Source organism: Stegostoma tigrinum, chromosome 1 (genome assembly GCF_030684315.1).
Source record: "Stegostoma tigrinum isolate sSteTig4 chromosome 1, sSteTig4.hap1, whole genome shotgun sequence".
NCBI lineage: Eukaryota > Metazoa > Chordata > Chondrichthyes > Orectolobiformes > Stegostomatidae > Stegostoma > Stegostoma tigrinum.
Window position 1 is genome coordinate 13,221,377 of NC_081354.1, and position 16,937 is coordinate 13,238,313.

The 16,937-nt window shown below is 40.9% G+C and overlaps 1 protein-coding gene across 3 annotated transcripts in view; it reads left to right on the forward strand.

The window, feature by feature from the left end:
• Window positions 1–16,937, forward strand: part of nrg1 (neuregulin 1) — a 741,182-nt gene that overhangs the window by 371,180 nt on the left and 353,065 nt on the right. For all 3 annotated transcript variants that reach the window (XM_048529321.2, XM_059652855.1, XM_059652885.1), the window contains exon 2: window positions 2,481–2,576. In XM_048529321.2, the coding sequence (XP_048385278.1) occupies window positions 2,570–2,576 (7 nt within the window). In that variant the 5' untranslated portion in view covers window positions 2,481–2,569. The remainder of the gene's footprint in view (window positions 1–2,480; window positions 2,577–16,937) is intronic.

The window sequence follows — 16,937 nt, forward strand, 5'->3', positions numbered from 1 at the left end:
ATGTCGGCAGTATATTTCTCTCATAAAATGAAGTCGCCTCCAAACCAAACTTTTGCTTGGGACACCTATGGAACAAATACCTCCTCATTATGAATCAATCTTCACGTTGCGTTCTATTCACTGAAGACAGGCAAACATTTCTAGGTTTGTGCCAATATCCCATGACAGCCTACAAAGAAAAACTCCCTAAAAACAGATTCACTCTCAGAGGACTCCTGGCACATGTAGCAATCAGCGTAGTTCAGTGAGGAATTATGCAGTGTCAGGAATCATTACCACGATATCTGCTCCCGAATAAAGTTAGTCAATCAGCCAAAACTGGTGAAATTTTGATCAATGTGATTAATGTGGAAATCAATAGAGATGCTCGTAGGCGATATTCTCACTCAGCAATTTGAAACAAACAGGTTTTATTAGACAGGTTAATGCTGTGTTAGCACAACACACCCAGGAATGCAGTTTGAATGTGTTAAACTTTTGGACTTAACCATTGCCAGGGAGAATTTCTGTTTGATTACGTCGCAGAAGTGAATTTTCAAGTATGAGACTGAAAAGTACTGAGCTTTTACGATGACCTGCTATCACTAGTAACACAAATGTTTATCTGCACTGTTTCAAATTCTAACACATCGTACCTTCCAATCATTTTAGTATCTATGCTGAGACGTTTTCTTCCATACCCTTCAGCAGTTGAAGGTGGTGATGGAAATTAAGAACTAAGTCAGCATCAATCAATACCTCCAGTATAAGTGAAATGTTTGCTGGTGAAATGGGTTTAATAGTAATCATAGCCAGACTTTAACTGTGCACATTTCATTAAGAAACAGCCTTTTAGTGTTTGGCCTAATTTGGAGTCATAAGATTGATAGCAATTTACCTCAATCCTTCCACTCCCTATTTTAACGAAGGAAAGATGGTGAGATTGGCACTTTAAATATTATAATGAGAAAGTGTGTCATTTTTATGACACCATTTTGAACTCCCTTACACATGATCAGGTTGTCTTAGCCTTGTAAGGGTCAGTAGCAGGTAAAAGGGCAGACAGAGGGGAATCAAACACTTTGCGGTTAACTCAGAGGTTAATAGCCAGTACTGACTGGGAAAATAATTCTGGGGCAGCAACCATCAGTAGATGATCTGGTGAGGAAAGAAAGTCTTCATTTGAACAAGTAAACATTTGGGGCCCCTAGCGATACCTGGAGGTTGGAAACTCATTCCAGCCTGTGACATTAGGCACAGTGTGAGCGTCTGCCAGAAGCAGCCAAAGTTAGGACTCATGGGCACATTACCAGCAAGCTGCCCATCATCTGGGGCTCTAGAATATGTGCTTATGTCTGTTGTTCCTCCAAGATTGACCATCATGTAGGGCCTAGTTGGGTAAAAGGTAATATTACGAAGGTTCAAGAGAGTGCAGCTAAGTAAGGGGGTAGTTGCAAGGGACAGAAGTGTCTTTCTGGATTTTTGTACTCCAGTGTTCCTCCTGGTACCAGGTTCAGGTAAATAATTTCTTAAAGACTTACCTTGCTGCTGCCAACCTCAGACAATGCCTCAGGCCTGAATAAAAACCAAAAGAACTGTGGATCGTGTAAACCTGAAATGAAAATGGAAATTGTTGGCAAAGCTCAATAGCTCTGCCAGCATCTATGGAAAGAAATCAGAGCTAATGTTTCTGGTCAAGTGACCTTCCTGAGAATGGACCCTTCTGAAGGAGGGTCATTGCACCGGAAACATTAACTCTGATTTCTTTCCATAGATGCTGCCAGACCTACTGAGCTTTTCTAGCAATTTCTGTTTTTGATTCCCTCAGGCCTGATTAATCTGATCATTTGACATCAGTCTCAGGAAGGAGGCCCCATACAGGAGCCTTTCCCAATAATGTGGGAGGAATGCCCTTGAATGAGTTTAAAACAACTGTAGAAAAAAGAGGATAGACTGTATGCATTTGAGGTTTCTTCTATAAATAAGTAACAACATCCTTCAAAATTCCAGACCTTTTCTATGCCTGAAGCAATGTTCTTGTAGAAGGAGTAATCAATTATTCATACAAGACTATAGATTACTTTGGTATTATTAGTTGATAGGCATTGAACATAAGCATGTAATAATTGTTAGTCTGTTCTTCTACAGAAATGTTAACCTATGTAAAATCAAAGGATTGATATATTAATGGGCATCTCAAATGTTCATTAACCGATGATACCCTGAAATGTCTCCCCCCATTTGCATGCTAGCTATTTGGTAGTTTGTAAACCTTTGTTAACACAAATCCAGGCAGAAGTGTAGGATAACTGCTGTGCAGGCCTGATGAATGACACCATTAAACTGTAGTTAGTACCTCAGGCCAAAGAGATTTGCTGTCAGATGGACTTCACAGCCTTGCTGCAGTGCACCCAGCAGCAGAAGGCCAGAGGATAAAAGGGAGAAATGAAACCTAATTGATTTTGTTTCTGATTTTCTTTTCCCCATCCTGCCATCCGCAGCTGTCCGCATCTGCTACCTCGAGCCTCCAGACGCATAAGCAGATTTGAAGTTGACCTCAATCAGGATTCCAACCTTTGAGTATGCCCATATGACAAGTGAGTACTCTGCTGGTATGACACCCAATTGCAATCAATTGTTTGATATGAGAAAAGAGATCACACCGTTATGTTACTTCAAAGTAACTTTTCACGAAACAGCTCAACATTTTAGCCATCTGGATCTATAGCCTCAATGACTGTATAACATGGACTCCAAACAAGCCTCTGCACTCATACTGGTTCCTTGACAGTGTCCTAATAATTTTTACTGCCGTACTTATTCACTACTGTTGAAACTTTTGTATGTTGCAGTATGTCAGTATACCTTTCGAAGATTTGTTTATGATACCATTACTTCATCATAGCATGTGACCTGAGAGTATAAAACCTCATGCTCCATCTTATTTCAAGTCACTTGAAGCATTGTATGATACTGGAAGCAGGCTGGTCTCTCTACTACTTAAGTTAATGTTAGTTCAGACACGATTTGTCTGCAGAATGCAATATTTGTACATCATAGTTATCTTTATTAAATGTCTGTTGGTTCCTTCAATACCACATTCATGTCCAGTTTCCTTCATTATGAGGGATATCATAAGCACTGCCACATCATATATTAATAATCTGCTACCTGATTCGCTTTTGAAAGTTACCATTCAATCTATTTTCATAGTTCTTTTGTTTGTGCATTCCTGATCAGGATTGCAACAACTCTGATTAATATAGCACTTCTGATGTAGCAAAACGTCATGAGGTACTTTGCAGAAGCGTTGTCAGACAAAATTTGAGACTGAATCATATTAGGGGTGTGTTCAGGCTGGTGGCCAAAAGCTTGAAATTGAAGAAGGATGACTTAAGGAGCTTCTAATTCTCTGCCTCTCCCTCCAGCTCTTTGTCTTATGTTCTTAGAAGATCACAGTAAAGATTTCAAAACATACTCATGGACCTGCCGCTGGCAAAATGTATGCCCTGCATTTCCATGTAGACATTCTGCCGGTAAATGTTTCTTTGGCTTTCAGCCTTCAGAGGGGATCCAGTCTGGCATTCTCTATGTTTGTCTAAGTCACATCTGTTGACCAATGCAGAGCTTTCTCAAAACAGGTCTGAGTCCTGTACATAACACCATCAGTTATCAGATGAATCTTAGCCTCCCCACACCCCTTCAAAAGCCACAAAAAATGTATTTCTTCAGTTATGCTATCAGTCATCTCTTTGTACTCCTTTTTATTCTGTTCTGCATCTATTCATCCTCCATGAAGCCCTTTGATGTGTTTGCATTAAAAATATTTTGTTATGATCCTAGAAATATCCTTAAGGTCACCCCAAAACTCTACAGAAGAGCCATCTCTATCTCCTCTCCAAGGTTCCTTGCTCAGATTGGCACAGCTGCAACCAGTTTCCTTCTCGCAGATGCTCATTCACTTGATTCTTTTTCCTTAGCTGGGACACCTAAAAAAATGGGGGCAAATGAACTCACTGTTGTTTTACCTACAGAACAAGCACACGTGTTCCCTAAACTCAATTCTCAGCAGTTTGTCTCCGGTATGCATCCACTGACTGACTGATTTCTAGAACTTTCTATATCTATGGTGTCCATGGATCTCTGACATTCCATAACAGCACTGCATTTTTTTTAAAAAACTCTATTAGTTATTTTTCAATGCATGAAAATGCTTGCCCCATTTCTCTACTCGAAGGGTGTAAAACTTCATTAAGGCCTACTTAAATAAAAGGGTCCTCAGGAACATCAAGCCCACAAGAACGCTCTAAAATAAAACTAAAATCATTGTCTTTTTCTTGTTTTTGATAGTGCCATTCTGTTGCTATGTGGAAGACACATGTTCTTGGTTGATTTAGTGATTTTCGTTTCAAGTCAGGCCGCCAGCAAGGTTATATTTATTTCAAGAAATGTGTTTAATAGTTGCCAAAAACTATGGTGAAAGCACTTACAGCAGAAGGGGATGTCGCGTGCCAGCAGGTACGCAATGTGAGAAAGCCTTTCTATAAAAAGGAATTTGGAGAGTTCACAGCTGCTTGTGAGGGTCTCAGGTGTTTGAGTTGTGGAGGATGGGGAGACAACCCATCCACCTGAGAATGCTGTGGTCCACAGGGACTCGGTGAATACATTAGGCATTAGGGCCTAAAATGGTGTTGTATCATTTGATGGCTGAGGAACTGAGCAGGGTTTGTGTAATGATTGTAACAAGCTCAGCCAGTTGGATCTCATAGAATATGAGTTCCCTGATTGGGGCTGTCAACCTGGTCCAATCAGGGAGCCCTGGTTGACAGATAAAGAGAGGAGTGTCAGAGACACTGGCACTCTGATGGCTGTCTTTGAAGAGACAGTACTGCTCATGTGTAAAGAGAGGGTGACTTGGTTTTGGGAATACCTGCCTCTGTGGAGCTATTTCTGTTTGTTCTGGTTGTGGTTTGTGAGATGAAAATGTGAATAATATTGTTTGGTGTCTGGCCAAAGAGAAGTCCAGTGGATCCAGAAAACTGGGGAGCTCAGACAAATGAGGGGGACTCTCACAGAGACTAATAAAATTCTAACAGGACTGGAGAGGGTAGATGCAGGGAGGATGTTCCTGATGGTGGGTATATCCAGAACTAGGGGTCACAATCTGAGGATTCGGGGTAGACCATTTACGATGGAGATGAGGAGACATTTCTTCATCCAGAGTGGTGAGCCTGTGGAATTCATTGAATGTATTCAACAGGTGGCTGGATATAGCACATGGGGCAAATGGGATCAAAAGTTATGGGGAGAAAACAGTGTTAGGTCATTGAGTTGGATGATCAGCCATGATTGTGATGAATGGTGGAGCAGGCTTGAAGGACTGAATAGCCTCCTTCTGCTTCCTTCTTCAATCTTCCTGTGTTTGTGTCCTAAACATATTGGTCTTATTTTTGATCTCAAATTGCATCCATAATCATGCTGTTTGGTACACTTTGTGACCCGCCTAGACCAAAACAAGATTGAGGATGTAGACCTGGATAACATCGAGTTTCTGAATGGGACGGTGGTACCTTGGTGCCTGAGGGTGGGGAAGTGAGCGAATGGGTTCAAAGAAAACATGGGGGCTAGATTCAAAACTGGAGCAGGAGGGAGTGCAGTGGAGATTGAAGTTCCAATGGGGAAGGCATGACAAACAAAAGAAATCCTTGTATTTATTCAGCACTTTTCATGATCTCAGGATATCTCAAAGCACTTCTTAGCCCCAAAATACTTCTGAAATGCAGCAATTGCTGTAATATATGAAACATGACAGCCAATCTCTCCACAGCAAGATCCCAGAAACATAATGGCCATATAATTCTTTTTTTTGGTAATGTTGTTTGAAGGATGAGTATTGACTAGGATAATAGGGATAATGCTCCCTTTGTTCTTGAAGATAGTGCCAAGGAATCCTTTATGTTGGCCATGGTGGCTCAGTAGCTAGCACTGCTGCCTCACAGCACCAGATTACCTGGGTTCAATTACCACCCTTGGACACCTGTCTGCGTAGAGTTTACATGTTCTCCCGTGTTTGTTTGGGCTTCCTCCAGGTACCCTGGTTTCCTCTCACGGTCCAAAGATGCGCAGCTTAGTTTGATTGGCATGAGAAATTGCCCAGGGATGTGCAGGCAAGGTGGCTTAGCCATGGGAAATGCAGGGTTACAGGATGGAGTGGGTCCAATTGGGATGCTTTTTGGAGGGTTAGCGTATACTTGATGGGCCGAATGGCCTGCTTCTGCATTGTAGGAATTCTGTATCTATGAAAGGATGTGAGTATATATGTTAACATCTCTAAAAGATGGAACCTCCAACTGTGCAGCACTCCTTCAGCACTGTGCTGGAATGTCAGCCTCGGCTTGATACTAATCTCTGAAGATGGAATTGAATGCATGAACTCCAGAGTAATAGGTGATGACTTGTCCAAATTAAGCCTCTGATCTAATCTGGGAGGAGGGCAAAATATTGACTAGAGGAGCAGAGTTAGATTTGAGGCCGAAACTGGAATACTGCAGGCAAAAAGTCAGGCTTGAGGATTCAGTGTGGAAAGACAGAAGGAAGAATTTGAAATTGTTCGCATTGGTGTATTCTGGCAAATGAAGTAATGGAGGCACGAGGAGAGGCTGTTTATTGTAGTAAATTATGAGGATCTGGAATGCACTGCTTGAGAATGTTGTGGAGGCAGGGTCAGTTGAGACATTCAAGAGTGAATTGGATTATTAATGGAAACAGAGTGTGCAGGATGGCACGGTGGCTCAGTGGTTAGCACTGCTACCTCACAGCACTAGAAATCCGGGTTCAATTCCACTCTCGGGTGACTATCAGTGTGCAGTTTATACATTCTCCCTGTGTCTGTGTAGGTTTCCTCCTAGTGCTCCAGTTTCCTCCCATAGTCCAAAGATGTGCAGGTGAGGTGGATTTCACATGGGAAATTGCCCAGAGTGTTCAGGAGTGTGTAGATTAGGTGGGTTACAGGGCGATGTGTCTGGGCGGGATGGTCCGAAGGTTGGTGTGAACTCATTGGGCCGAAGGGCCTGTTTCCACACAATAGGAATTCTATGACTGGTCGGGGAATGGTGCTCAGTGAGTTACTCATTAGGAATGCTAGCCCAATAGTGATGGGACTAATGGCCTTCTTCATGTGGTAAATATTCTGTGATTTTGTGAATTTTGCGAGGTTGAGGCCCAAAGGGAGTAACTGATCAAAAATAATACAGGATAAAGATTTATTAATATCGATTAATCATATCCTTCCCTGTAGCCAAGTGTTTGTTATCACTCAATAAATCTGTGGTAATCCTCCAGCAAAGGAAGCATGAAGTATTTAATTGGTTGTAAAGCACTTAGGGATGTCCTAAGGTCGATACAAATGCAATATAAATCCAACTTTGTTCCTTTCATTAAACACCTGAACTAAGTTGTCTCTACATGGAATAAAACTCTTAGCTGATGTAAAATAGCTGATATGTCGACAGATAAAGATAAGCCTTCATGACTGTAGAATTTGGGACTTAGCATATGATTTAAATTGCATGTATTCCCTGTTACCTCTGCATGAAATTACCTCTTGTCACTTTACAATTTAAATATTTTTAGCATGTGACTCTCTAGTTCTCAAACAGAGGAATTACAGGGTTTGTTAATGTGTTTTAAGCTCATGCATCATTAAAGATCCTCTTAGAATCCCTATCGTGTGGAATGCAGGCCTTTCAGCTCATCAAGCCCGCACCCACCTTCGAAGAGCATCCCACTCAGATCTACCCCCCCATACCCTATCCCTGTAATCCTGCATTTCCCACAGCTAATCCACCACCCTGGACGCTAAAACTAGGCTAGGTAGATTAAGCACGGCCAATCCACCTAACCTGCACACCTTCGGACTGTGAGACGAAACTGGAGCACCTGAAGGAAACCCATGGGAGACTGTGCGAAGTCCACACAGTCACCTGAATCGAACCTGGGCCCCTGGCGCTATGAGGCAATAGTGCTAACCACTGAGCTGCCCTATTGTTCGGGATTTCAACTTCACTGTCGTTTTCTTTACATTTTGCAAATCAAACCGTGGGAAGTTCACAGCAATTATCTGAACATCTAATGATAAAAAAGGCATTTTTATAAAGGCTGCAACCACATTTCTATTTCAAAATATCAATATACCTAAATGATTCAGCATTCAAGAGAGATTCTAATAATCCTGGGAATCTATCCCAGGTCTTTGGAGCGTAGTTCATCAAATCATTGATCATCTTCATGGTCAGATTTCAGTCATATTAGCATTGAGTTAAACTGGGTGATGTGTACAACTCAGACAATCCCACTGAATCAGATATCTGGTCATCGTACTCATTGCTGTTTGTTGGATATTGCTGTACATACTTGAGCTATCCCACTTAGGACTGTTCTTCAAAAATAGGCCATCAACATGTGAAACATTTGGGGTCCAGAGGATGAGGAAGGTGCTCTGTGAACACAAGTTGGGAGGTCATTGTTGATGGGACATTGGTGAGACCTCTTCTGTAGCAGTGTCCGGTTCTGGTCACCCTGTTACAGGAAGGACAGTATTAAGATGGAAAGGGTACAGAAGAGATTTACCAGGATGTTCCAGGGACTGGAGAGTTTGAATTAAAAGGAGAGGTTGTATAGGCTGGAACTTATTTTCACTTGAATGTAGGAGGTTGAGGGGTGACTTTATAGAGATTTATAAAATCATGAGGGGTGTAGATAAGGTGAATGGTAGGTGTCTTTTCCCCAGGGAGGTGGATTTCAAGACGAGGAGACACATTTTTAAGGTAAGAGGAGAAAGATTTAAAAAGACATGGGATTTTTTTTATGCAGAGGGTGGTTCATATGTGGAATGAACTTCTAGAAGAAGTGTTGGGTGTGGGTGCCAACATTTAAAAGATATTTGGATAAGTATAAATAAGAAATGTTTGTAAGGATATGATTTAAACTGGTTTAGTTTGGAATTATGGTCAGCATGGATTGGTTGGACCAAAGTGTCTGTTTTGGTGCTGCATGACTCTATGATTCTATGGCTGTGACAAGCCTCCTCTTTATTTGTAAAGCAGCCCTGAGAGAAAGCAGAGTTAGATGCTAATGTTTGACACATTCCCTTGAAAGTGTTTCTTCTAGTCCTTCACCACTCTGAAGCCACATGCTCCTCTCACAGAACAGGATGGAGATTGAATCGAACCGCTGTGATATCTGCCAAAATAGTGAAATCCAAGCCATTCTGTGAAGAGACAAGACGACCTGAATTGTGGTTGTAAGTTAGTCAAGAATCATGAAATGTGTTCCATTGGTGCATGTAATCACATCAATTGTTAATTGCAGCTGCTTGTGCACATTTAGGTTTTCGGAAACATTACATGATCCAAAATGTTGAAATTTGAACTGAGAGTATTGCCGCAAGGGAAGCTGTGCAAGCAATTGTGTATTTGCTTAACCAGTCTTATTGAAAGACTATGAAATACATCCTTTCATTTGCCTTGACGCCAACTTCTGGAATTCCCTCCCTACTTCTGCCCCTCTCTAATTCATTTTCCTAGTTCATCATTTATTTTGGGGGGGAATTGATTACAGAAGAAGGAGGTTATGCTTCATTTATCCACAGCATTGTGAAGACTACATTTGGGGCACTGTGCATCTGAAGTGCCTTGGGATGGTTTCTGTTAAAGTTGCTGTATGACTGCAAGTTGTTATTACTATAAGAGAGAAGAAGATGCAGAATGGAAAGTACTTCTTTTCAATTTTAATTTTATATTTTTAAACCTCCAACAGAAATAAAAACCTAGAGGTCTGATGCTCCACACTTGTAATAGCTGATGTCAGAGACAGCGTTTGGCAGTAAGAAACAATATTGTAACTAATACAACAACAAAAACAAAGTTGCTGGAATAGCTCAGCAGGTCTGGCAGCATCTGTGAAGGAAAACAGAGTTAACATTTCAGGTCCGGTGATCCTTTCTCAGAACTTAATACCGTTGAAAAGTGAAACACATTGCTAAAGCTCTACATCTTGCAATCATCAGAGTAAATGGGCGAATGCCAAATTCCAAACAATGATGACAATTTACACTACTGAAGAAAAAAAGCAATGATTAGTTGTTATAGACCAGACCAAGCCCTCTCAAAATGTTCAGAAGGTAGTCTAGACCCTATCTTTTTCTTATTTTAAAGGTAAATGTAAGGTGTTGCATTCCAGTTGCAAACTGATTGGTCAAGCTACTGGATTTAAAGCAAAATATATTTTATTCATCTACTATAGTTAAAATACAACAAAAGAAAGAAGGAATTATAGTAGATTAAGTTTATTGAAAAAGATAACAGAATAATAGACACAGTAATTATTACTATGAATTGTTCCAATACAGTGGCATCTCATAAACACACCTTTGGCAAAAGACAAAGTCAGAAAACAGACTGTCCAACACACAGCTCCCACAACTGGCAGAGAACCCCCAGCTTATCTCTACAACCAAGAGACAGACAGAAAAGCTTTCACTTCGTCAAGACCCAGCAGCAACTGCTGAAAGCTAAACTAAAGGCTCTGTGGGAGTTTGACCACGCCCATTCAGGCTGCTTCTATTGTTCCAACTTTGAAAATAAAGGCCTCACAAGCTGTTTAAATTATGGCTTTCCAACTAGATAGCTCAGAACATTCTCTTCTAAAAAAAAACAAAAAAAACCTTAAAATCACAGCATCATTACACAGTTGACAATTCAACCATGATTGGCCAGAGAATTGCCATGGTGAAAGCAATGAGCAAGACATCCTTAGCTCTCATGTAGTTTAGAAAACTTGAACATATCCCTTTAGTTTGTGGAGAACTGGGCCCTGTGTGCAAACGTTGTCACATTAATGATGGTCTAATGGTCATTCTAATACTAATTAATGGTCTAATTGTGGGTTAGTTTATATAAAATAGTAGAGCTATAAAACAGTCATTACTGTAAATTGGCTGATTTCTATGTGTGGAGCTTGTAAATTTGCAATGGACTAGTGGCTAGGCAGACTTCCAACATTGAATACACACAGCCCATGCCACCCTTAAAACTGAACTCTCTTAAAGTCAAGGTACGCATGCAACAAGTGCATGTTTTCCAAGAAAGTTTAAATGAGCCACATTACAAACTTGATTGATTATTTTAAATCTTAACCAGTTTGCGTTTGCAGAACCCAAAACAAATGTGTTAGATATTTTCCAAAGCACCGACTGTATTATCTTGAGTGTATTAAAACTAAATTAACAATAATTTTGAGATAATGACTACCATACGTGTATGACAGCTTCTTGCCTTTCAATGCAGTTCAATGGTGAAGCAAGCAGCAAGATTTTTTTTTGCAAAACTAATGGTCAAACAGCACAATGCCAGTAATAAATTTCCTATTTCCATGTTTAAATTTGTGTTTAACCCTCAGCTGAAGTTGCTGTAGCATTTTCACATAAATAATGGCAAGCATCGTTAATTTCAGCATAGCTTTGAGCAGTCAGCTATGGCCCAAATGACCAATATTCCCCATTAGGAAATTATTGCCCTCAGAACAAAGCAGTTTACGAGGATATTTAACAGCGGTGTTTAAAATGATGAGGTGATTTGACAAAGAAAATAGGAGAAACTGTTGACACTAACAGTTTCCAGAGGATTCAGTGTTAAAACTGGTGAAAGAACTGAAGGGCCAAAGAGAGGAATTAATTCAACTTGTTATATTCAGGAATGCACTGTATGCAAAGATGGTGAAAGCAGATTATCTGGGAACTTTCATAAAGCAATTGGACATGTATTTGAAAATAAAGCATTTGTAGAGCTCTGGGAAAAGAAGAGGGGCTAATGGGCTTCTCCTTTGAAGAGCACAATGGACCGAATGGTTTCAAATGTATGCTATAAATAGAGTCTTATTTAATATATAGAAGCCGATGTTTCAAATCCTAACCATTTGGACATGTACAAGGAAACTACTGCAATACAGTTGGAGCTTTGAAGTTCAAATTCATGAAGAAATGACAGACTAAACATTACGTGTCAGCCTACTTGCCTCCCATTGTTTTCTGATATTTGTCACTCCGACTGTTTCAGAATTTTACTTTACGAGAGGGATCAGCATAATTTAGTGCTTATCCATCATCTGAAGCTATCTTTGTGCACGTTGGAAATGGAGAATCTTCCTGTCCTGGCAAATGAGTTTTCAGGACAGATGTTTCAACACGTGTTTGAGCTAATTACACACCAGGCTGAAAGGAGCAGTCTCTTTTGTTCAATCCGGCTCACCACATCACCTGATTGAGCCTGAGAAAAGCCAACAGCAGGGAGGTTAATTGAATGGTTATGCTTAATGCTTCTGGCAAATCTCTTTAATGACTGTCTTAGGTTTCCTGTAAATTGGTCAGATGGATTTACCCCACTTTTGCTCAACCTTAAAAAGGAGTGGTAGCCTGTCCACCCTGTTAACACTGCTTATTGCAGAGTTTCCAAAGCATCAACCTGCTTAGGTGGGAGATCCTTTTACAAATGGACACATAAAGGGATTATCATGGTCCTTATAATAAGCCCTCCTATTTGTCATCTAAAGTTGGAAATGATTGGAGTCTATATCTTGCACTATCTAACCCTGTTTCTCCTCATCTTAAGATTTTCTGATCTGTCCAGTTGTAAAAGTAGGGGAACTGGGCAGCTCCAGTTAAAGGTAGTTCATTTTTATGGAGCCAGGTTGTGAGTGATGAATGATTGGGCAATTTTAAATTTTACAATAAGCAATATAGCCTCCCTTTTGGCCCCATTTTCAATTTTAGAGCCTACTGGTTGTGTTTCCCTGAGCTTGTGAAACCAGGCTTGTGAAAGTGAGAATGGCTGGATGACAGTTAAATGCATCCAGAACTGGGCAGAAGAATTGAATGTACTGGAATCTTTGACCTGGGATGGTGTCGACTTCTTAGGTGAGGTTGATATCCCTGCTTCCAACAGACACCATCCTAATATTGCCCTTACTGATATCTACCTCAATGGTTCTGAAGAGATTTACCAGAATGTTGTCAGGAATAAAGGGCTTGAGTTGTGAGGAGATACTGGATAGCCTGGGACTTTTTTCACTGGAGTATAGAAGGTTCAGAGCTGACCTTATAGAGGTTTATAAAATAGTGAGGGGCATGAATAGGATAAATGGCAAAGTGCCTTTTCCCAAGAGTGGGGGAATTCAAGACTAGGCAGCATGTTTTTAAGCTGAGAGGAAAAAGATTTAACAAAGGCAAGAGGGACAATTTTTTTACACAGAGAGTGTGGGATGAACTTCCAGAGGATGTGGCAGATGCCGGTACAGTTACAACATTTAAAAGACATTTAGTTAGGTTCATGAATAAGAAATGTTTGGAGGGATATGGGACAAGCTCAGGCAGGTGGGACTAGTTTAGTTTGGGATTACAGTCAAAATGGACTGGTTCGACTGAAGGGTCTATTTCTGTGCCGTACGACCCTATGACTGCTCTCTCCCGATGTACCCCCTTCTGATGTCCGATTACCCTGCCCCTCCTAAATCTCCCCTTCCAATGTTAGCGGCCCTCCACTAGTTAGATTCCCTGCAACAATAACAAACAGAGACTTTTCTTTAAATCAGGGCAGTCTGCTTTGCTGACACTGAATCTTTCTTCCAAACATTCTGTTATTTTAAGGACTCTTACTTTCTTTTTGACAGCCAATGTCATCCTCTAGACCTCATCCACTTATCAGCAGTTGTGTGTCACATTTTCTCAGGCCAGGTTGTCAGCCAATAACATTAGTCTCAGATGAAGCCTTACTCAGATTGACTTTATTGAATTGCTTTGCCTTTTCAAAAGGGATTAGCATGCTGAGTGGACTCTCCCCTACTCTTATATTTCTCTCATTAAAATACTCAGAAGGAAATATTATACTTGATTCTAACAACTAACCCTGAGTCAAAGCCAAGATTTGACCTGTTGCAAACTTGCAGAGACACAATTTTGGATAAATGTGGACAAAAGTAAATTGGTGCCATGGAATTTCAGGAACAACCTGTTAGGAGACAGTGTGAGAAGGTTGTTATGTGAGGTCAATGTTAACCTGGCAAGAATGAGGCAGACATCAGCTAAAATAGCTGCATAAATTGTGGAACAATTTTACACCAAAGGAATTTGTACAATTGTGTGATCTTGCAGCAAAACCAGTTTGCTCTCTTCTCCAGTGCAAACCTCCGCTCAATAAACTCTGTTAGGCTGGGCTGAGAAAGCTACGCCTGGTCTGGCAAATGCATCAGAGCAAAAAATATATGGTCAACAGCTCCCCTACAAGCTCATCGCGTCTCATACACTGTGCCCACTGTATGACTCGAGATTGCCAATTGAGCAAAGGCACTCCCAACAGCAGTTGTTGTGGTCTTCTGTTGGGCAGCTTTTGATTCTTCACAGTGTTGCCAACAATGTGGCTGACTCCACCCCCATAATCCCTTTCTTGTTCCATTACAGTATCCGAAAGTACTGTCTTCTAACTGGGAAAAGAACAGATTGTTGTCCAACCGGTTTATTCCTAACTACCAGTAAACCACCCTTTCCTTGCCCATCTCCAATAGATTATGTCACCAATGAAAGCAACTTTGCAAAAGAAATAAGGGAAAGACAATGCCTCCTGTGACTTTTCTCCTAGGTTGTCTTGAGTTCCTTCGGAATCCCATACCATCCCGGTTGGATTCGAAATTCCAGGCTATGGCAGGGAGTTCTTGCTATGAGGGGCATGTTGGCTCGTTTTGCAAGAGAGAATTGTTAGAAGTGACTCATATTATTCTCAATGACTTCATGTCTAAGGCTATGCCTTGGCTGTTAAGAGTTGCAGCTGCTTTTTTGCAATGAGTATGTACAATATTTGGAGAGATCCTCCAAGCGTAACCCTTGGCGGCAGCTACAATGAGATAAATATCGTGAACAGATCAAAAACAGGCTGTTCAGAATGAGCTGTAATAAATTATCATAGTCAAGTGGTGGTAAAGATGACTACTTCATCAGAAAATGAGTGGTACAGCTGTTAAGACCTGAAACTAACCAGTTTGTCTGTCTTCAAAAGGCAGGAACAAAGATCCTCTGTTTATCTATTAGATTGTATTAATTTCAAAGAATAAGGGAACACATTTACAAACTTTAGAGTGGGCTAGTACAAGAGGACGGTAAACCAATGCAAGCACGAGAGTGAGCTGCGAGAAGGGTCAGGGACAATTAAAAAAAGGAAGGTCATCACAAGCGTGCAGTGCTGGAACACAATGAATAGTTGGATTGACTTTGGCTTCGGATTGAAAGTGGCACAGGATAAACAGTTTCCTCCCTGATCTATAAATTGTCTTCAGCCCTGTAGGTGATTTGCTGGAGGAGAGGTGTGGTGTTTCAGTGAGCAAAATGGTATGAATGGCCAGCCTTCGTCGCTCCCCCAGTTTGCCTAGACGTCTTTGATGGTCTCATAACTGAGGAATACGGCATGATGTTATTGTGATGTAGATGAGAAATGGAAGCAAATTCTTGAGTGCAGCCAAGTTGGAGGAGGATACTCCATGGGTTCTGACAATGGAGGTGGACAGAGGTTAGGACTTATCTACATGTGGAAAATGCCATGCCCAGGGGTTCGTGCTGTTGCTTGCAGAGCACCGTTAACTGGTCAGCGGATGGGCTCTACCGGACCCACCTGAAAAAGATGGTATTGAAATATTGTGCTTAGGCTTCTATTTTATGAATTCAGTGAATGGCCATTGTAAAACCCCTTCCAGATAACTCAGCAATCTAGGAGCTACAACCCAGAACTGGAGCTGGTTTTGAAGGTTTTCGAGGCTGTGTCTCCAACCAGTGCTGAAAGAGTATTGCACTGTAAGATAAACTGTTTTTTTTCAGATGCGTTATACATTCCAGACATGTCTGCCCGATTTGGATGTAAAAGTCAAATGAAGAGAAAGAGTGGAGCAAGTCCTGACCAATGCGTATGTCCCGGCTAATATCACTGAAACAAATTGCTTAGCCATTTCTTTTGTGGCTGTTTCTAGAGTCTCGTGGTGAACAAAGGGATGTCATACAGGGAGATTTTGTTAATATTGTACAGGGCACTAGTCAGTCCACAACTGGAAATAATGTGAACAGTTTTGAGCCCCTTAACTCAGAAAGAAAAATATGGCATTGAGGACAGCCAAGAGAAGATTTACACGATTGATATCAGGTATGCAGGGACTGTCTTATGAGGAGAGGTTGAGTACATTAAGCTTGTACTCATTAGAATTTGGAAGAGTGAGAGACGATCGTTTTGAAACATTCAAGCTTCTTAGGGCACTTGATAGGGTAGATGTGGTGAGGCTGTTATCCTTAATGGGAGAATCTAGGACCAGCTGGCTTAATCTCAGAATGAGGGCTGACATGTTTACGAAAGAGATGGGGAGGAGTTTCTTCTCCCAGACCGTTGTGAAACTGTGTAAGTCTTTACTGCAGAGGGCTGTTGAGGTCAGATAAATAAGTATACTCAAGGCTGAGATCACAAGATTTTAATCAGGAAGGGATTTGAAAATTATGTTGAAAAGACCAGCCACAATCTCATTAAATAGCAGAGAAGAATTGCTGGGTCGAATGGCCTATGTCTTATAACAGCATGCAAACCTTTATTAATGTTTGTTGTTTTGGAAACATTTTGAAGTCAGCCCCCGTCCCATCCCAAGTCCTAAACGCAAATTCCTTATAAATTGCTCTCATGAGTTCACAAGAGAAACTCCAAAAGTTACAAAAAGCTCCAGACCAAAGAACGCTGGTGATTGAAATGAATGACAGATTCACTCTGTACTTTGAAAGGAAAATTATAACATTCCTATAAAGAAAGACATCAATTATGTCTGTGGAACTGGGAACTGAGGCCCTTGAGTCAAATGGTTGACTGCAAAGCAATTACTTTGTGTCA